Source organism: Carlito syrichta, unplaced genomic scaffold (genome assembly GCF_000164805.1).
Source record: "Carlito syrichta isolate Samal-C Ts95f unplaced genomic scaffold, Tarsius_syrichta-2.0.1 Scaffold303399, whole genome shotgun sequence".
Classification (NCBI taxonomy): domain Eukaryota; kingdom Metazoa; phylum Chordata; class Mammalia; order Primates; family Tarsiidae; genus Carlito; species Carlito syrichta.
In genome coordinates this window covers 194,576-216,600 of record NW_007247495.1, presented here as the reverse complement: position 1 = coordinate 216,600, position 22,025 = coordinate 194,576, and the positions used below count along the sequence as shown (strand labels likewise).

At 37.4% G+C, this 22,025-nt stretch overlaps 1 protein-coding gene across 3 annotated transcripts in view; it reads right to left on the bottom strand.

Annotated features, from left to right (window-relative positions):
- Window positions 1-22,025, bottom strand: part of HERC1 (HECT and RLD domain containing E3 ubiquitin protein ligase family member 1) — a 159,529-nt gene that overhangs the window by 63,121 nt on the left and 74,383 nt on the right. For 2 of the 3 annotated variants that reach the window (XM_021712609.1, XM_021712610.1), the window contains exons 26-37: window positions 21,193-21,408; window positions 20,210-20,330; window positions 19,740-19,977; window positions 19,386-19,582; window positions 17,475-17,630; window positions 15,365-15,471; window positions 14,194-14,304; window positions 11,371-11,547; window positions 6,058-6,297; window positions 5,591-5,674; window positions 3,290-3,810; window positions 108-883 (exon numbers count right to left, since the gene is read on the bottom strand). In XM_021712609.1, coding sequence (XP_021568284.1) covers window positions 108-883; window positions 3,290-3,810; window positions 5,591-5,674; window positions 6,058-6,297; window positions 11,371-11,547; window positions 14,194-14,304; window positions 15,365-15,471; window positions 17,475-17,630; window positions 19,386-19,582; window positions 19,740-19,977; window positions 20,210-20,330; window positions 21,193-21,408 — 2,944 coding nt within the window. The remainder of the gene's footprint in view (window positions 1-107; window positions 884-3,289; window positions 3,811-5,590; window positions 5,675-6,057; window positions 6,298-11,370; window positions 11,548-14,193; window positions 14,305-15,364; window positions 15,472-17,474; window positions 17,631-19,385; window positions 19,583-19,739; window positions 19,978-20,209; window positions 20,331-21,192; window positions 21,409-22,025) is intronic. The other variant, XM_008058555.1, reaches the window with a different exon arrangement.

Below are 22,025 nucleotides of genomic sequence, written 5' to 3'. Positions count from 1 at the left end.
GCTTTGGCCAGAAAATGTTTCTACATGACTTACAAAATGTATCACTTCTGACAATTATGAACAGAATTTCAACAGCATAGCACACACACAAAAATCAGATAACATACCTTGCTTAATTTTTCCTCCAAACTGGTCTTCCAAAAGTCCATGAACCACTAATTTATAGATCATGGCTTGAGCTCGCTCCAGATCAGCTAATCCCAATGCTCTCTTTATGGGCGATCGCATGACTGCTCGCTTCACCATGTGTCGCATCAAGAATTGCAGGGCTGCACGCATTTCCACGTCTTCATGAACAACTGGAGAACTAGCACAGTCTGAGTTGTGGCCATTTTCAGCCAGAACTTTTGGTATCAGCAACAGCTCTGCATATTTGCTGCACCCAAGAAGAGCACTAAGTGATTTCATAGCACCGAGGTAAAGATAGGACAGCTGGACTGCTCTGATTTCTGACTGGGCTATGTCATGGTTTTTGGACATGTGTTCGTGATTTTTTCTTTTTCCTTCTGTTATTTGATGTTGGGATTCCACACCTGGCAGTGTTGGCTCTAAAGAAAATGAAGCTATTTCATTTTCTGATTTGGAGCTTGTGGTACCCTGACTTTTCACATCGTCAGATGTTAAGCCTGCTCGCATATCTAATGCAGATTCACTCTCCAGTTTCTGCTCAATGTCCCCTTTCTCCTCCGACTCATGTCGATGTTTCTTTTCATGTCGCTTGGTGCTCTGCTTCCCCATGTCTTCATGAATGCCAGTCAGATATGTTAAGTCCAGCAGCACAGAAGCTGTCAGGCCTCGGAATCGTGCCACATCAAACGGCAATGGTTCACAGGGCTCCAGATTATACAGTGGAGTATCACTAGGCGACCAAAAAGTTGGGAAGCTTTAATAAAGATCAGAATGACACAGGAAGAAGCAAGTGAGGGAAAGACAGGAGGAAGGTAAGAATAATGTAGACAAAATAAGATGCATCATATACACAATACAGAGAATAAGTTAAACAAACTAGAGAAGTCATTACAAACACAGAGAAAAATGAGTCTATTATGAGAAAATGGGGAAACATGATGCCAAATGCAAAAGTAATGAGATGTACATGTGCTCTCAAATGAGAATATTCACTATTATATAATGCACGTCAGGAGTCAGCAAACCCATAAAGGGCCAGATGGTAAATATTTTAGATTTTGCAGGGCACATGGTCTCTGTCGCAACCACTCAACCTTGCCATTAATTTTTTTAGTACAAAAGCAGCCATTAATACACCTAAACAAGTGGGGGTGGCTACATAACTACTTAGAAAAACAGAAAGTGGGCTAGATGTAGTTTGATGTAAGCTATTTGGAAAATTTGTACAATAAATCTAGTTTACAATATGGGTAATGGTTATTTAATTTATTTTAGAGAGAATTTGGTTTCACTAAAAATTTACTTTGTACTTTTCAAGTAATGCCTCCAATTTATAGTTTAAGCCAAAATATGATTACATATTTCCTGACACAATTACACATTCTTAAGAATTTCCTGAGTTTAAGAATATTGTAATTACACAAAAGATAATAGAAAGCATTAACAACTATAAAGTTTTGTTGTACAAGCCTAAATCTTGGTTCTGCGTTACCTTCTTATTCTTATTTCCTTCTGCCTCATTTTTCCTACTTGTTTTATTTATTTTGCTATACTCTTTGTAACTTTAAAAAGCATTATAAATTCTTTCTAAAACAAGCCAAAGAATGAAAGAAACAGCAGATACTTTCATATAACTCTGTAAAATCATCGTTAGTTTTTTAGCTCGGTGGTGTGGAGGGGGAGGTAAAATCCATTAGCCTCTGAAATTGTGTGTAAACTTTATGTATGTGTATTTTTCAGTTGAGATGGTCCATAGCATTCAGTGAATTCTAATTTTTTCGGAGTACCACCTCCGGAAAAAAAAAAAAAAAACATTAAGAACCACAGCTTGGGACCAGAAGTATTTTGGATTTCATATTTTTTTAATTCTGTAATATTTCCCCTATACTTACCAGTTGAGCATCCCAAATCCAAAAATCTAAAATGCTACAATAAACATTCCCTTTAAGTAAAAATCTGAAACTTTTTGAGCACTGATATGACACTTAATGGAAATATTTATTGGAACACTTTGGATTTTGAATTTTTGGATTTGGGATGCTCAACCTGCATTTCCTTTAAAACACAGTTTCTATTTTACAAAATTCTTATCTGAATGCTTATAAGTTCCCAGTTTGTGTCAAATAAATGTAATTTTCATATCTATTCAAAATGTTGTAAATTGAGGCAATAGAGTACATACTTTTTAAAAAAGGAAGAATACCTAAAATAACAGATAATTCTAATTTTACTCAAATGTTTGTATCTTATAGTCTGAGCCTTCCTAACAAAACATGTACAGACCTGCTGGCTGACTTTTTACTATTTCAGTGTGTAATGGAAACAAACAAAATACAAAAAGCCAAGTGAAAAACAGATAGACGAATCCCAATTAGACATAAACTAGTGAGCTTACCATTTCTTTTCCAAACAAAATAAAACAAAAACTATATACAAGGGGGGATAAAAAAAAAAAACCCCGGAATTTATTTATGAAAAACTGTATACTTATGTGTTTAAACTTTAGTCACCTTCAAAGTATTCTGTTTGATGCAATACACCAATTGAGACACTTTTTTCCACCGCTCAAAACAGTTTTTGAAGTCATCAATTTTGATACCTTTTAGTGCCTCTGCCGTTTTTTGTTTTACCTCTTGCACATGAGCAAAACATTCCCCTTTGAGGACATTTGTCATTTGGGGAAACAAAAAAAAGTTGCTTGACGCAAGATCAGGTGAACAGACAGGGTGGGGCACAGGGGTCATGCCATTTTTTGGTTCACTCAGCATGGTGTGGGCAGATGCACTCATAAATCACTCATCATGAAATGGGCAAACAAGTTGAAAGAATCTCACAAAAAATTCACTGAAGTCAAACGCAGCCTCTCACAACAACACTAGCTGGCTCACTGATGTCAATGGGTTCCTAGAACAATTACCTAGCAGGGGAAGCCTGTACTACAAGGGGTCAACCCTCCAAAAGATGATGCCATTTTTTGAGGGACCCCCCTCATATTTTAAAAACTACTAGTATTTCAAGAAACAAACAGGCTTGAGAAATAGTCCTTTAACTTTAGTTAACTGGCAGCTCACCAAATACATAATTACTCACTGTCCATAGACAATGGCTTATTCTGCCACTAAACACTTGTTTGCTAAAAACATAACTGAACAGATCATACCTGATGGTAATTTCTGCTTCATCCCACTGGACCTTGGCAGATGTGCTGCCCTCCTTGGCCACTCCCAGCAGTGTGGCGTGGCGCCCTGTTTGCTTGTGAACACATCGGCCTCCGACTCTAAGTCCAGCATCAACTCCTCCTATCACAGCCAGCACGGGCCACACCTCTATGCAAAGTGTCCTCAGCTGCAGCTCTGAGAGGTCAGCAAGGCCATGCCTACTGTGTTTACCTTTCTCTTCCTCTTTGCTCTCCTTCTCCTCTCTCATTTCACTTTCCTCTCGGCTCTGAACCGAGCGGCTTTTCTTTAGCTTCTGACCTGACTCTTTAATACATATCTTAATTTTGTGCAGCCTTTCCATCATTTTTTTGTTAATGCAGTAAGTCCAACGGTCTGTTCGGTGAAGGATGCGTATGAGCTGAATAGTGGCCTCAGCCAGCACTGCTGCTACTGGACTACAAATGGGATCTCCTGGAAGTAAGTCTCGGGGTGTGCCACGCATCTGCATGTCACAGATTTTCACCTATATATAAAAAAAAGAGGGTGGACAATGTGTGATCTTAATAGTTCTCCTAACTGTTAGTCATGATAAATTCTAGTATGTGGATATTCATGTTGAACTAGTGTTTGGTCTCTTTAACACATGTGCATTATACCAACTAGCTCCAATGAAGAAAAAGAAAATGTTACAGATGCACTGAATTTAATAGTAGCACTGTCCTCTGGAATAAGCTATTTTGTCACTGAACCTTATTCCACTGGAATAAGCTATTTTGTCACCCTCCCCAACTCCAAGAATAATAGCCCATGAATTCCAATGCTGTTAGGACCACTGGAAAGAAAAATATAGGCCAAGGCATAAGTGACTGATTTAAGTTAGTCCACAATAAGCCTGGAGGATATACTCATTCTCAATCTCAAGACTCCAGAATAATAATGAGACCTTGGACCATCTTATATTGCTCATGGGGCATAAAACTAAAATCATTAATCTAGACAATTGGGACAGCCACAATCTGGACACACTTTGTAAGGAAGACACAGAAATTAAAAGAGAAGCAAGACTTGGGTTTAAATCTTAACTCTGTATAATCTTGGAAAATGATTTAGTTTCTCTAAGTCTTAGATTTTCATATAAAAAAATGACACCAATAATAGCATGTCTCCTACAGTTATTTTCAAGATTAAATGAAACTATGCACATAAAGTACTTATTAGTACAGTGCTAGACATACTGTAAATGTTTTTAAAATGTAACTATTATTAGTAATGTTTTTCTCAGAGGTTCTGAAATATATCAGAAAAGCTTTCTGAGTAGAAGAAGTTGACTGATACTTAGTATAAGGCTGAATGAATTTCTTCAAGGTTCGTAGATGTTGGAAAGCACCAGGTCATCATTCTAACCAGAACACGGCAGAATCTAGATTGGGCTGCAAGAATATCATTAGGGCAGGGGATGGCATCAGGCACTGAGCTGCCTTTTTACTTAATCTCTAGCTCAGTTTGGTGGCCTAGCTGCTCATGAAACAGCTCCTGGCTAGCCTTAAGTTATTACTCCCTGAAATTTAAAAACATATACTTAAAAGCACAGAATAAAAAGATAGTTTTCATTATTAGAATTTACCAGGTCCAGCATTTCCATTATGAAAAAATTATACATGATATAATTTGAAAGCTTTCCACACTACAAAGTGACTAGAAATTCTTGAGGCCTGATCTAAATGATACTATGCAACTTCAAGTGAAAAGATGAGCTGGGAAAAAAATCTACCCACCAGCAGTGGAGGACTACAAAGAAGTCTGCCCCTTCCTGGGTTTTAGATGAGGTGATAAAAAAAGTTTTCAATGAAAAGGTATCCTTCTAATACTGTTCTCATGAGGTTCAAATTTACACCATCTACAAGGCCTAAAACTCCCTCAGCTGAACGAATGAAAAGTAGTTTCTCCACAATGATTGGAACTTACATTATTCTGCTAATGATATTTGATTACATTTAAGATTTTTAGCTTTCTCTCTCGTGTCCTTAATTGTTAATAAACTATCTTATCTCTAAACTAGTTCCTGTAATTGAATGTATGTTTATATTCAAATTGCCAAAATATAAACTAGTGTCTCAATATAGAGCAAGGGCAATTTCTAAAAGTATCTACCCTTCTTCTGGAAGAATGAATTACCTGAGCCAGGTACTTTAAATGGTAGAAATAGCCTATTGTCTTTATAAACTCCACCTGATGCTCAACAATATTAAGAAAAAATAGTAACTATCCCTTATACTTAAGCACAAAGGTTGAGGCTCCAGTACCTTTTCCCCTGGGTTGCTACTATAGAACATTACACATGGGTACAACTCTGCTGCATCCACATCTTCAAACGCTAACCTGGGCTCCTAGAATGTGGCAGAGGTGAAGAGAGATAGAGAAAATGAAAATATGGTTAAACACTGACAATATCCAATCACACTGAAACTCAAAGCTCTTACAAGACAGAACAGAATTTACTAGAGCAAAATCTCAATTAACCTTGCTAACTAAAGGAATTCTACATACATTAAATGATCCTAATTTGTTAACCTGTTTTAAAAAACCTTATTGGGGTTTTACTATCTTTCTGTTGTTTGTTGCTAATAAATATTATAATAACCAACAAGTATTAGAGAAAAGGGAGAGGAGAGTGGATAATCTATAAACTAAATAAATGGCACCTGCTTAACTGAGTCAATTGTAAATAGAAACCAGAAAGTGTGCAATGCTTGTGAATGAGTTTCAGTACCTCTCCATTTTTCCCAAAGGAAATGGTCCTGGCTTCCATGTCTAACACACAGGTAATGAAATCCCCTTGAGTAAAGCTGGACAATGTGAGAGTCTGCTCTCCATTATGATAGAGGTTACCGCTGTAGGCCCTATAGAGCCACATATCCGAGGTAGTGCGGTGGTTAAAGTCATGTACTGGCCAGCGAGAAACTCCAACACACGTGCCTTCGTTACCTCTGTTCTCTTTCACAATGTAGAACTAAAAGAAAAGTGAGGATATTCATTAATACTCAAAAACCTGTTTATATACTTATTAGCTGCATTTTAACCAATACTGGGGAATATGTTTATAAATAATAGTTATGCATTTATGGGAACATGTTAGGTTTCTTTTCAGCCTAAGTGAAATAACATAAAAATGAAATAATTCCATCAATTTATAAATGCTTTAAAACACATTTATTCTTTACCTTAAAGAACATTTAGAATAACCTTTTTTTTTTAATTTACTTTTTTTTTTAAAGATGTGAGGTACAATTCAGGATTAGGTATACAAGTGTTAATCATACAGGTAAAATTCGGGCCTTCCTTTGGTCCCCACCTTGCCCGGTCTGAGATCAGGTACCCTTATGATGTTTTGTTGCTCCCTCCTCCACTCCAAGAATAATCTTTGAATATCTTAAAATAAGCAATTTAGCTTACAACTTAATTAGGAAGCTGAGGAAGTATGTCCAGTACAGGAAATTATTAATGGAAAGCTTCAATTCTTTACATATAGATTTTTAAAAACTATTCTCTTATATATACTTTTGTTTAGAAAAGAGTTAATATAGCAGCAGGCCTGAGATCACTTTTAAAAAGGCATGCTTGCAAAATTGGCCCTTAGCTGGTATCTTGGAACTCGACTGGTAAATAAGTTTCCTACATTGATAAAAAACATCTCCTAAGTGAAAAGGTTGCTCACTGGTCTAGAACATTTGAACAAACAATGTGGTTTATGCTGAATGCCTGCTTTCCTTCTGGAAAGTATGGAATTTTGGTACATGCCAGATAAAGGGTGCCTACAAGACCAGCCCTCAGTAAAAACTTTGGGCTCTGAGTCCCTAATGGGCTTCCCTGGAAATATTATACACATGCTGCTTGCTCCACACTTTTGTTGCTGGGGAAAGCTTGTCATCGTGGAGGGAGAGAACATAAGGAAGACTGCACATGGATTCCTCCATGCTTCACCTGAGTCTTTTCCTTATTATTTGCCCACATATTCTTTCTGCATCATTATAATCTCAATACTATCTATATACTGACTCATATGAGTCCTTCTAGTGAATCTCTTGAGTGTGAAGGTCATCTGGGGGACCCCGACACAGTAGTGATTGTTGTGAGATTCACTAGCACAACCCTAATACATTAAAATATAGTTAAGCATTACTGGAGAAAAAAAAGAGTAAAGACAAAGATGAAACTCTGGTGCTTACGTGGCATGGAGTTACACATAGTATGAAACAGAAGGTGAGCTGTTATCAGTTGTGAGATGCAAAAGTTACCTACGGAATTTAAAAAATGGGCTGGGCGTGGTGGCTCAAGCCTGTAATCTCAGCACTTTGGGATGCCAAGGAGAGGACAGCCTGAGCCCAGGGGTTCAAGACCAGTCTGGGCAACTTGGTGAGACCTTGTCTCTACAATAAACCAAAAAATTAGCTGGGTGTGGTGGCGTGTGCCTATAGTTCCAGCTACTTGGAAGGCTGAGGTGGAAGGATCGCCTGAGCCCAGCAGGTCGAGGTCACGGTGGCCAAGAGCATGCGACTGCACTCCAGCCAGGGTGACAGAGTGAGACTCCGACTCAAAAAAAAAAAATCAATCCAACCACCAGACAATTGGTTTGCTAGATCCCTGGCTGCTTTTGGCCTTGCTAGCTAAAGTGAGAAAGAAAGCAGCAGCTCGAGTAAAATTTGTGATGTTCTCTCCTCTAGGAACAACTTCTTTCCTGAAAAGAAAGATCACAAACACATTCCTGAGAACAGGTTTTCGATGGGCCAAAAAAGAAAAATTAGCTTGTAGTTGCTCTCTCCCCCAGCAAGAGGGGAAAGGGCTCAAAAATCCTTAAAAGTGAACTTTGGATGGACTAAAAATATTAAAAGTATGTGTTGCTTTTTCTTCTGTGTGGGAGGGGAAATGGTTAAGTCAGTTCCCAGGGCTGGAGCAAAGCTTTAAACAGACTAGAGAAAAAACGAATAGAAGGTGACTGCTCCAGCTATTTTCTTTTTTTGTGTGTGCTGCTACAGCAGGTTCTCCCCCTGCCACAACTTACCTTGTAAATACTAAACTTACTACTAGGGGTTTGAGTAAGCTTAAGATCTGAAGGGGGAGAAAGGACATTTTTTAAAACAGCTTTGTTTTGTGCCTACTGCATCTGATTGCATTATAAAAAATGATGTAAAACGTTACATGCTGATAACTTCATAAATAATACAGGATCATCCTGATGAGGGAAAGCTACAAAATAAAACTCCATGATTATTAGAAACAAAACAAGTTGTCCATTACTGGTGATTTCTGGCTATAATTTTTTTTCCTAGTGGAGCTTCTGGAAAAAAGGGAAATTAATTTAAAAAGAGGTAAGCTCCAGATGGAGATATACAGATATACTTTTAGAGTTTTAAAAAGCACTGTTCAGTTGCCAATTAGTTCTTATAAAATCATATGTCTAATATCTAGAGGCTGATGATGTTCTAGCCTGAAGTATATATTTCTGAGTTGGTCAATTTGGACTCTCAGGATTGACAAGCAAAAAGAGCTTAGGAAAGCCTTGCTTTAAAGCTGTCTGGTTGTGGTTAGAGAAAAAAAAATCTTTTTTTTTTTTTTTTAGAGATGGGGACTTGCTCTGTTGCCTAGACTGGAGTACAATGGTACAATAACAGATCACTTTAGCTTTGGACTCCTGGGCTCAATTGATCCTCCTGCCTTAGCCTCCCAAGAAGCTGAGACTACAGGTTTGTACCACCATGCCTGGCTCTATCTAGATTTTTATCCCTGCCCCAAAAAGCTGCTGACATTTGGAATCCTGAATTCATACATTCTAATTGTCTGAACTCGACTCTAAGCAAAAACTTGATACTGTCTGTTTTGGGCTGTTTCAACCCAACACAACACAGACTCAATGAACAAAACTAAAAAACTGGGACTGTGGTAGATTTAGGACACTCCTCTGTGGGGCCAAAAACTATGAAAACATCATGGAGCTGGCTGGACCAAACAGATATCACAGATGCCAAAGAGAAAGGGATTGTTTTTCAACAGAATCATCTAAATTTGACCTGCTGATTGGCTATATATTTCTGATACAAAGATTGATTACATTCCTAATTTATGACTCCTACCAAAAGTGGGAGAGGGCATACCAGAAGAAGCAACAGCCAGCCCTCCATCCCTTCTTAAGACATCAGACTCCTGACACCCCAGGTGACATCCCATCATGTTAGGCATTCTGGGTTAGTTATAGCTTACAACAGTGGATTGATAGTTTGACTCTACATCCCTCACCTTTCTCCTGGTACACAATATACCTCAGTAAGGTAGTTTATTAAATAAAGCTGTTCCTAGAAAGAGATTGATCTTTTCTAGGCTAATCACTGAACAAATGATCAAGTTGAAAGAAGCAGGTTTTGTAAACCTATTTTGAAAAAAAAAATTGTAATTGGGATTTTTTCCTGACCAATTCCTAACCTTTCTGGTTAAGTTGTATAGAAATGTTTTTGTGTGAAAACTCTTGTTACTCTTGTACCCAACCATGCTAGAAAAAAAGGTCTAGATAAAAATAAAAACAAAACATGATTTTTAAAAATTTAAAGTTATAATTACTAAATGGGACACATCAATTTCATACTAACAGAAAAAAAAAAAAAAAAAACTCGAGACCTAGAATTGTGGAGGAGTTGGAAGCATGAATGATCTGTTTTTCAGAATTATTTCTAAAAGTTCCCATCTTCCTGGAGGGGAAATTTTTATGTTGTCTTGAAAGCTGCTGTGAGCACTTTAAATTCAGACTGCTGAGTCTCCCATCAAAATTAACAGACTACAACATTGCAAGGGGTGGCCCCAGCTTCTACACTTTCCAAAAAACACCTCCAGATGTCATCCACACTTTTGACACAGATAAACTGATATCATAGTCAACAATCAATTTAAAACTGACTCCCTTCAGACAGTCCCTCTGAAACTAAGGACTCAACTAAATTATTCAGACTTAACTGGGAATAGAGGGTGGGAGGTCCTATGGTGACAGGTCACATTCGGGCACTGTTAACTTCTACTGCCTCACTATTATATGTTCTGATTAGAGGGTTTCAATAATTACAAATTTTTTGTTTCCAGGGGTAACATATATGCCCCTAAGGGATTTTATTTCTTACGTGTGCACCCTATCATAATACTACCTCAGCCCCAGACTGGCCAGGGCTGTGCTATGCTAAATTAGTGCCTAAGGCAAATTTTAAAAGTTAATATAAAAACTTAAGAATGAAGCCACATGGCTTTTTAATAAGAGAAATTTTTGTGGTTAATGAAATTTGTTTTAACTGGTTTAAGTCTGGGACCCTAGAAGGCACAGCTGAAGTCAATACTACAAGTTGATTTCATCCTGCCCGCATTGGGTTCTACTGATAGTTTTACTGTAAAGACACTGTACCTAAGAGTCAAGGAGGTAAACTGTGTAAAACAAACAAACAAAAAGGAGTTAACACAACAGAGACTGCTATCCTTAGAAATGCTTGCTTGCAATGTTGGTCCTTGGCTGACATAGAAGAACTTGGCTGTACACAGTTCCCTTCACTGATAAAATCTTCATCTAACTGATAAGGCTGACTCACTGTATCTAAACTGTACAAACAATATGGTTTATACTAAATATTCGCTTTCCTTCTGGGAAACTAAAATGTTAGTTCATGCCAGGCAGAAGGTACCTAAATGACCAGCCCCCAATAAAAACTTTGGACACTGAAACTCTAATGGGCTTTCCTAGGTAAAAACATCACACACGTCACTTCATTTTCATTGCCAGGGGACAAAATGTACACTATGTGACCCCTCATGGGAGGGCTATAGCATGATTTTACAAATGTTAATTTTAACTTTTTGAGAATAACTTAAGAATTACAAGAATTACAAAAATAGTAGAGTTCCTGTATATCCTTCATTTGCTATTTATCTCCTTACATAATAATAGAACTTTTACAGACAACAGTTTTATAAAAAGTGTTTCTATGTATTTATTATAAGAACCTGGGGGAAATGGACTGAAAGACAAAACTTTAAAACTACCTAGAATTCTACGCACCTTCCACTGATAGCACCCAGATGTCACTCCAGTTGATGCCAATCCATACCCTTTTCCTCCACTGCCGTGAGTTAAAATCTGTCCATTCTCCACTAGGCAACATTGAGCTTTCTCTGGGTCAAAAGATACTTCTTGGATAGGAAGATTTTCATCTTCTTCTTCCAGCTCTCCCTGCTTCTACCAGAAAGGAAGCTGGGTCAGTATTTTGGAGAAATCCAGATATCAGGTAAGATATATTCTGAAGCTCACTGGTTTTATTCCACAAATATTAAGTATCTACTATAAAATTAGTTACGATGCAAGGCAATGGGAACACCCTGATAAACAGAGTATGGTCCCTGCTCATAAAGCACTTACAGTCCAATTAGAGGACAGAAAGACAAATAAATAATGCTAGTATTACAGTGAGGGAATAACAGAAGTTAGGTAATTGGTATAGTAGAAACATAAAAGTGTGTCTAACCATGTTAGAGAAGAACAAGGTGAGTGTCAAAAGAAGGTGACTAAGCTGAGCTCTGAATGACAAAAAAGCATTGCACAAAAAAGGCTCTTGAAGGTAGTGTGTACAGCATGTGCCAAGTGCACTGGAGTTCAGTGGTTTAATGTACTCAAGCAGAGGATGAGACTGGCAGAAAATAAGCCCAGAAAGAGAAGAAGGAATAAAATCATGAAAGGCCGTGTATGTCCATTAAGTTTGAATTTAACTCTATAAACAATAAAGAGTACCTATACAGCATGATTTATATAGGGTATCTGTGATCACATCTGTGCTTTATAAACATCATTTTTACCAGGAATGTACAAGATGAAGGCAGGAAGACTAATCAGAAGACTGCTGCCAAAGCTCAGGTAAGAAATACCGATGGCTTGAATCAATTAATTAATTAAATAAGCATTTATTAAGCATCTACTCTGTGTCATGTATTCTATCAGGTTCTCTATATTTAGCAGTATATAAGATAGGTAAGGACTCTGTTCTCACAGAACTTAAATTTTGTAAATGGGAGACAAAAAATAAATAAATAAGAAAATATAGTTAATACATACTATGTTCAAATTACAACAGGTGACGTGACAAACTGTGTGTGGCAATCTAGGATGATTAGGGACTCTCTGAAGAAGCGATCATTGAAAACTGAACAATAAGGAGTTTCTGGAAAATATGTTTGGAGAGAATAGGTAGTTTAAAGTCCTAAGGAAGGAAGAACAAGCTTGCTGTGTTTAAGCAGCAAGAAGAAGGCAAGCTGCTCAGACTACAGTGAGCAAAGAGAAGTGAACAAGGAGTTCCAGATTTTATCCCAAGAATGATGAGTGTTTTAAGCAGGGGACCAATAGACACTGATTTATAATTTTAGAAGATCACTCTGGATCCTGTGTAGAGGATGGGCTTTAGGGTAACAATGGAAACAACAGAGACCCAGGTAGGGGGTTATTGCATAGTCCGGGTCAGAAATGATAATAGTTTGGAATAGGGTGATGACAGAGGAGATAAGAAGGTGGGCAGATTCAAGTTACATTTTAGAGAGAAGCCCACAGAACCTAGAGACAGCATAGATGGAGAAAATGGGGAGTAAGGAATCAAGATGATTCTGAGGTTTTATACTTAAGTAACTAACTAGGAAGTTGGAAAATCTTGGGAAAGAAACAGAATGTGATAAAAAGTAAGGATGCTATTTTTGACACACTGAGTATGGGTAGCCTATTAGACTATCATTCAAGTGATGAGACCAGTAGAAGATGGGTATACAAGTCTAGAATTCAGGGGAAATGCCAGACTTGGAAGTGAAAACTTGAGAATAAATGGCATGTGGGTCCAAATAAGTTCTCTTTGGGAAGGAATGAGGATGATGGTTGAAAAAAAGAAAGGGTCTTGTGACTAAGCCTCAAGATACTCTAACTCTCAGATTAAATAGAAGAGGGAGAACCAATATAGGAAAATGAGAATAGGCCACTGTACATAGATAGCAGGAAAACCAGAAAAAGTGTAGAATCATGAAACAAAGAGAATTAAGGTAGATGAATAGATGGTTTTCATAAGCTATATATGAGGTAAAAATCAATAGATTCTAGTGACTACAAACACGAGGACATTAGAAAAGTCTAGAATTGCCAGGAATTTGGGTTTGGAAAACTGCGTGAATGGTGGTGTCTTCAATAAGAAATGGGACTGAAAGAAAAAGGAAGGTTTGAAGGGGAGACACTTGGACTTGCACTTAAGTTTGGAAGGTACCTCTTAGAGGTGAACATGGTCTTGGATATGGATGAGACTGCTGAAAAAACTAAGGCCTAAACTCTGAAAAAGAATCGGGATAAAGACAAGGTGAAAGAGGCACCAAGAAAATCAGGATTGGTGGAAGGTATATGGAGATCCAGGAGAAGGCAGAGTTTTGAAAACAAAAGGCTACAGTTTCCAGAGGTAAAGTAAGATGTGGACAAAAAAACACATAATGTATTTAGCAACTAACATTTACCATTGTCATTTAATTTCAGCATCTTGATGGAAGATACACAATTGGGTTGAAGAGATAATAAAAAGTAAGAAAGTGCCTAAAACATTCAGATTACTCTTCCAATAAGCTTAGTTGTGAAGGACAAGAGAGGACAAAAAGCTTCATGGATAAAAATGTGATTTGGGAGGGTGGGAACAAGATCTAACCATAGCTATAAGCTGAGGGAAGGAATCAGTGGAGAGGGAGACAGAATGCAGAGAGCAGAGATAGAATAACTGAAAGAACCAAGTCCCTCAGAGGAACAGGCATCCAGAGACAGGTGACAGGATATTCACTATGCTGCTAAAAACATTATCTTAAAAAAATTAATTACCTGTAATTTTATTTCTTGTTCTTTTTCTCTTATTTGAATAGCATGTTTGGCCTGAGCAATGGGTGTCTCCCACATACAGTCCGATAGAAGGGAAAATAAGCGTTCAACAATCTGTTTTATTAAGAAAAAAGAATGATATAATTTTATGTATTTTTAGAAAAAACATATATATATATATATATATATATATATATGTACTATTAAGTCACATGTGAAATTTGATTATACCACTGTTCAACAGTTACTTTTGGTGGCTATAATATACCAGAGGGGACCCCCCAAAAAACTCAAAATTTATTTATTAAAAATTGTGTACTTATTCTTACATGTTTAACCTTCAGTCACCTTAAAAGTATTCTTGATTTGATGCAATATACCTATTGAGATGCTTTTTTCACTGCTCAAAACAGTTTTTGAACTTGTCAATTTTGATGCTTTTTAGTGCTTTTGACATTTTCTGTTTCACCTCTTCCACATCTGCAAAAAGTTTCCCTCTGAGGACTTTTTCCATTGGGGAAACAAAAAAAGTTGCTAGGGCAAGACCGGGTCAATATAGAGGGTAGGGTATGGGGGGGCCTGCCATTTTTGATCAAAAACTGCTGAACACCCAGCATGGTGTGAGTGGGTACATCATCATGGTGGAAGAACCCGTCATCTGTTTACCACAACTTGGGACGTTTCTTCCGCAAATCATGATGCAACCTTCTCAAAACTTCCAGATAAAAACTTTGGTTGACCATTTGATCTGGAGGAACAAATTCTCAGTGTACTACAAGGGATCCGCCCACCAAAAGATAATTACAGTTTTGGGGGGGCTTCCCTCATGAGTTAAATATTGTTTTTTAGAAAGATTAACCCTCTGGAAGTGAGTTCCATTTTGCCTTATTATATGGGCTTCTGATTAGCACATACAACCTCACACATTTCTCTCCAGAGGCCCAAACCTTAATAAGAAATTCCACAGATTTTTCTTTCCTTCTGACCTTGTAAGTATTCCCTATTTCCCTACTTCTTGCATCCCATAACTTATTTTTTCTTTCTTCTTTCTTAGGGATGAAATAAAAAGAAAAGCAGTCCGAAAAGTAGAAGTGAGGACACCGGAAGCATAGATTTTTAGGTGAACCATATTGTGACTATGGAAAACATTTCTAGTGACTTTAGAAATAGAAACCTGTGCCATCTGATCATCTTCTACACCAGATTCACAAGCTGGGAGCACAGCTTCAAGGACATGAAGTGCAAGGAGCCTTGTTCTTAAGTTACCAACTAGAGGAATACCTAGGGGGAAAAGACATTTTCTTATTATCAATGTGACTTAATTTCAAAGTTAAAATAAACTTTAGGAAAAAAAATATCCCCAAGGTTACTAAGCATGCATGAGTAGAATGAACTTCATTTCAAACTATTATCACAACAATTCTGGATCCAACCTGTACCTATTAATGCATATGGATATATTCCAGTTTATGCCTCAGTTTTTACATATAAATAATGAGAAAAGTACCATGCTGGGTACCAAGCTATGCTTTTGACACAAAGTAACGCTTAATCCTCACAAATTCTGAATTATAGCCCCATTTTATTTTTATTTTTTATTTTTATTTTTTGAGTTGGAGTGTCACTCTGTCGCTCAGACTGGAGTGCAGTGGCCGCTCCCGGCCACCGCAGCCTCAACCTGCTGGGCTCCGGCGATCCTTCCGCCTCAGTCTTCCAAGTAGCCGGAATTACAGGCATGCACTACCACGCCCGGCTGATTTTTTGATTTATTGTAGAGATGAGGTCTCGCTGCCCAGGCGGGTCTCGAACCTGCGGGCTCAGGCAATCCACTCACCTCAGTCCCCCAAAGGCGCGGAATTACAGGCTGAGCCACCGAGCCCGGCTTATAGCCCCATTTTAATGATGAGAAAAATGAAGTTCAGAGAAGTAACTTGACCAAAGCTACGCACACTTCAATAGAGGTAGAATTTTAAACAGGTCTGTTAATCTCTAAAGCAGTGGTCCCCAACCTTTTTGGCACCAGGGACCGGTTTTGTAGAAGGCAATTTTTCCACGTACTGTGGGGGTAGGATCATCAGGCATTAGATTATTATAAGGAGTGCACAACCTAGATCCCTCGCAAGAGCAGTTCACAACAGGGTTTGTGCTCCTATGAAAGTCTAATGCCGCCACTGATCTGACAGAAGGCAGAGTTCATCTTGCCTGCAGCTCACCTCCTGCTCTTTGTCCCGATTCCTACCTAACAGGCCATGGGCTGGTACCCATCTGCAACCTGAGGGTTGAGGACCCCTGTTCTAAAGCTCATGCTTATTATTTCTTCTCATTGCTTCTCCCTGTCCATGCCCTGACTGTCTCACAGAGATTGTTAGGGTTAATGAGTAGTAAGCAGATTGCACTTTTCTAAAATAAGGTAGAGACAAGATATTGATATATAAATATGTACTTAAAAAATACATATAACTGCAATAAGACCAGTTGAAAATGTCTGATTTTTCTTTATGTTCTAAGAACTAAATGTCATATGAATCTCAGTTTGTAAAGGAAAAAAGTTGTTATACTAGTTAAGAAAAACTACTAGAGTATATTGAGAATGTAAACATATAAACTAACATGTACCATGGAAGATTACATTATGTTTTAGTGTATTTAAAACAGACTAGGGATAATGAAAAGTTCTGGAAAAGGATAGTGGTAATGATTATACAACATTATGAAAATGCTTAATGCCACTAAATTGTACATTTAAATGACTAAAGTGGTAACTTTTATATGTACATTTTATCACAATTAAAAAAAAATAGACTAGGAAAGGACTGACAGTAATCTATGTAAGCAGACTAGACTTTTAGGATAAGAACCAGGAATGAAGCTTATTATATAGAACTGTCATAAATACCATACAAAATCACAATCAAGCCAACAGAAATAACATTATGATAAGAGAGAATGAACAAATTCAGATCTGCATCTTGATAATCCAAGGACTAAAGTCAGAACCTCTGACAAATTATATTAAACAGAATGTTCTCTGCTTATTTTCAGTATCATAATCTGAACAAAGAAGATCAAATTCTCTAAATTAACTCTGAGATCTTCTCCAGTGCTACTTTATATTATTAATTTTCTGCCAGTTTTTACTCCTGAAATTAGAGTTTTCTTGTCAGGGTCAAGTGTACAATGTAGTTAGTCAGGGTCAAGTATACAATGTAGTATAATTTTATTATACCTTAATAAAATACACATTATATAAAAAATACTCTAAAACAAAGGCAAAGGACATATACCTGAAGAACACTTCTGAGATGCTATGTTCAGAAGTACCTCTGTCCACTTTGGGGAAGCCATTTTTGATTGAATTGCTTTTGAAGACACAACTCTGCGAAGAAAAACTAAAAAATCCCCCAGATGGAGTTCGGCTGCGTGTTGTTTCCTAAGAGCAGCTGGTGAAGAGGTAAGTTTATATTACGACCAAGAGGCAACAGGACACAGGCTTATATCATATAACTTACATTTAGATCGCAGTAAGCACAAATCTAACTCAAAATCTAGGCTATCAGAAAGTTTGAAAACTTAAAGAACAGAATGGGCAAAGAACAGAAAACAAAGTCAAAACTTGAAATGTCTTTTACATCTGTGTACAATAACCATGAGCATGCCAGCATATATATGTATACAGCAGGTCCTTGAACAACAAAATTTTGTTCATCTTGTCATTTCACCATAATGATGAGAAAAAAACTGAGGGCAGGGACAATGCTTTATAATTTTGTATCCCCAGGGTATTTTCTCTATCAATAATATTAATATCATTTAAATACTATTTTATTTGCCATTATTTATTACAATATTCCAATATTAATACAGTCACACACTGTATAATGATGTTTTGGTCAAGGACAAACCAAATCTATGACAGTGCCACTTTAAGATTACAATGGAGCTGGAAATTGCTATGGCCTCATGAAGTCGTGGCCGCCATAATGTCACAGCACAACACATTACCTTTTCTAGGCTTAGATACACAAATACCATTATGCTACAGTTGCCTAAAACATTCAGTACAGTAACATGCTGCACAGGCTTGTAACCTAGGAGCAATAGGCTCTACTATATAGCCTAGGTTTGTACTAGGCTCTACCATCTAGGTTAGTATAAGTATACTTTATGATAGTCACAAAATGAGGAAATCACTGGATGATGCATGTCTCGGAACACTGTTAAACACTTCATGAATGTGTTAGCATTCACTATGTCCCAGATACTGCTCCAAGTGCTTTATGTGTATTATGTATTTAGTCCTCACAACAATCTTAGGAGGCTGGTTTTATTATTATTTTATAGATGAAGGAATTGGGGCACAGAATAACTAAGTAACTTGTTCTCTCCCTCTATTTATCCATCTAATCCAGAAAAAACTTAAGAGCTCTCAGAATTTATTATGGTAATAGGACATGGTAGGTTCACAATCTTTTTTTAATAAATTACCAATTTTAGACTTTTAATGTCCTCATTATGTAAAAGACATACGTAGTTGTTCTGCTGTTCAGGTTATAAGTTGTTCACCATAAAACCTTAAGTAGATGATATTATAGCAACCAAAAGTTATGACAACAAAGTATAATGAAGAATTATTAGTGACTAGAGAACAGATCAACCTAGGAAGAAGCTGAGGTCTCTAATTATAATTCAGTTCCCAAATGTCAAACCCTTGGTCATGATGGAAATTTTAGGCCAGGACATAGGTTAGAGATGGCTTGTCAGGATCAAATACTAAGAAAACATTTGAACTTCCTTCTATGCAAAAGATTACCTGGGAGAAATCAGTCACCTAAAATCTAGGTCCTAAAGTCTGGACAGTCAAGGAGAAACTGACCCTAGAGAAGGGGCAATATGGTCACAGCATTAGGGTTAAGCGACTCTAAGAAGAGGAGATTTAGTCCTCAGAAACTCATTTAAATCATACACACACACACACACACACACACACACACACACAGAGAGAGAGAGAGAGAGAGAGAGAGAGAGAGAGAGTTTATAAATGAACAAATATAATAAAATAAAATTAAATAAATAAATAAAATTTTTAAGAAGTCCTTTTATGCTTAACAAGGAAAGATGTCTTTGGTCTAATCATAAGCACATAATGAGGACTGAATAAATGCTTACAAGTAAAGACAAAAAAAAGTGCATGATACCTCTGAAATCTTTCTTCTCAGTTTCTCCACTGGAGTCACCTTTCTTTTCTATGTCTTCTTCACTCTCTTCTTGTTCCCCTTCTCCAAAAGAGGCCATAAGTAGCACACCAGTTTGTGACAACAAATTCTTTAGCTGACTACAGAGCAGATCCAGTAGGGACTGAACAACTTTGGGGCTCAGTTTATCAGCATAGGTCCTATGCGAAATAAAAAGAAAAAAATAAGCAGGAAGAACACAGAAAGACAAACACAGTGCTTAAATATATAAAGTAGGTTAAGGGGAAATGGAAATGCCCATAGTGGGGGGAAGATCAAGGAGCCACAGAGTTCGACCAAAACACTTGCAATACTTACCCTGTAGTGATGGCTAGAATCTGGAGCAACCTTGTGCTGGCCACTTTCAAAGCTGTGCTAAGCTGGGAAACACCTGTCTTTGGCAACAACTGCAAGGGTTGTCCTAGCATGGTGTCGGTGCCACATAATTGGGACAATACATTTAGCAGACCAGTGGAAATTGCCAACGACACATCCACTGGTTGATAATGAACACTCAGGGCGAAAACTGTAACCAAAAGGAGACGCTGCTGGGCTTCTAAAAAAGAAGAGAGCGAGAGACATTGCAAATTTTCTTTGAAGTAAAATATTTACTGAAATGTTTACTGAAATGAATCACATTCTAAAATATATTTTCAAATATATTTTCAAACATTTATTCTTTACATGTAAGTTGATCTACTAATGTTAAACACAAAATATAGTTAAATAACTACATACCATAACCTCAGGTCAAAATGCAATGCACACCTTGTACTTGAGTTACTCACCAATGTGATGCTTGTTTGCTTGTAGGGCTCTTTCCAGGGTAGCAGATAGCTGCTGATAAATCTTATGCACAGCTACCTGGATTTCAATCTGAATACTTCTCTTAGCTGCTCTGATTCCATCCTAAATTACAGATAAAGATTTACCCCTATTAGCAACAACAGTACCTGCTTACAAAAAGAAATAATGACATTTTATCCCTAGTCTATGCCAGACTAATGACGTTTTTTGTTTTTTCTTTTAGAGACAGGGTCTCACTCTGTTACCCAGGCTGGAATACAATGAATTGCATCTATGCAAATCATAACTCACTGCAGTTTCCTGGGCTCAAGCAACCTCCTGCCTCAGTCTCCCAAGTGGTCTACAGGCATGCACAACCATGCCTGGTTAATTTTTTTCTAGAGACAGGGTCTCACTTTGTTGCTCAAGCCAGTCTTGAACTCCTGGGCTCAAACAACCCTCCTAAAGTATTGGGATTACAGGTATGAGCCACTGTGCTCAGGTGACTTTTAATTATTTACTGTATTTCAGTATACAGAAGTTTATGATAAATTTACTTTTAAATGCTTGTATAATCCTTCTCCTTCCTCACAAAGCAATCTTTCCTCTCTAAATATGGGAGACATAAAGATAATACTTTCTTCTAAATTATCAAAGGAATCAGAAAAACTAGGTAAATGATCAAATCTAAAATATAAACTCTTGAAATCCATCCTCCCAAACTCCAATTCTTATCCTAGCTTAGATCTATCTCTATCCAACCTGGCCAAGGATTCATAAAATCAAGCCAGTAAACATTTATGACTATAATAGTACCATGACCATGGTCTACCTAATCTCAATTGCATTATTTCAGAAACTAAACCAATGAGGTATATCTTAAAATAGCTTTAAACCTCAGTCATAACAAAAAGTTTCACATTTTTAAACTGACTGTAAAAAGACATTTAAAATCTGCATATGCTGCGAGCTGTCACCCACTCACCTGATAGTGATGCAGTCGGCCACTCTCTCCTTTGGCTCCCATATGTCCAACAGTGCCTAAACCAAAACACCCTGCTAGAAACTGCAGCCTCACAGAGGTGAGCAACGTGGATGACTGGAAGCCTGAACTCGACCTGCTTCCTGCCAGCGAGATGCTGCCTTTTTCCTCCATCCCAGACAACAGAACAAGGATCTGGTGAAGTGCCTCTAAACGAAGCTTGAGAAAAAAACACATTTCAGAGTCCGTCACTAAACTCAGACACAAAGGAGCACTGAACATCAGTATTTTTAGCATATAGAAAATTCTAACATTTCCTACAAATCTATTCCATTAAGATAAACATTTTATTGTTACTCTTTATCGAGATAGCTCTAAACACTCTAGACACATACTTCAGCATAAAAGAGGCTACTGGGAAAAGTAGTAGATTTGGATATAGGAGAGATGGTTTCATGGCCAGACTCCTCTACCTTCTGTATTGCCTTGGGAAAGTCACTAAACTTCAGTTTGTTTCTTCATGTGTAAAACTGTGATGAAACTGATAAGACCTTATCTAATCTACTCACACAGCTATTGTGGTGTTCATGAGGAGATATATGTGAAGATTCAAAAACTGTAAGATAGTATTGTAATTGCTTCTTGTATTTATAATAAGCTTATATAGCATGAATACTCTTTAGCTTAGGAATCTGAAGAACTCATGAGTGGGTTCTCTGTAGTTCTCCTGAACCACATATACGGTATAATTATGTATTTGTAGATTTCCCTACATCTGGGTTTGTCTGATTTTTTTTGTCAGGATTAGATGGTAATGATGGATTGGGGGGGGGGGG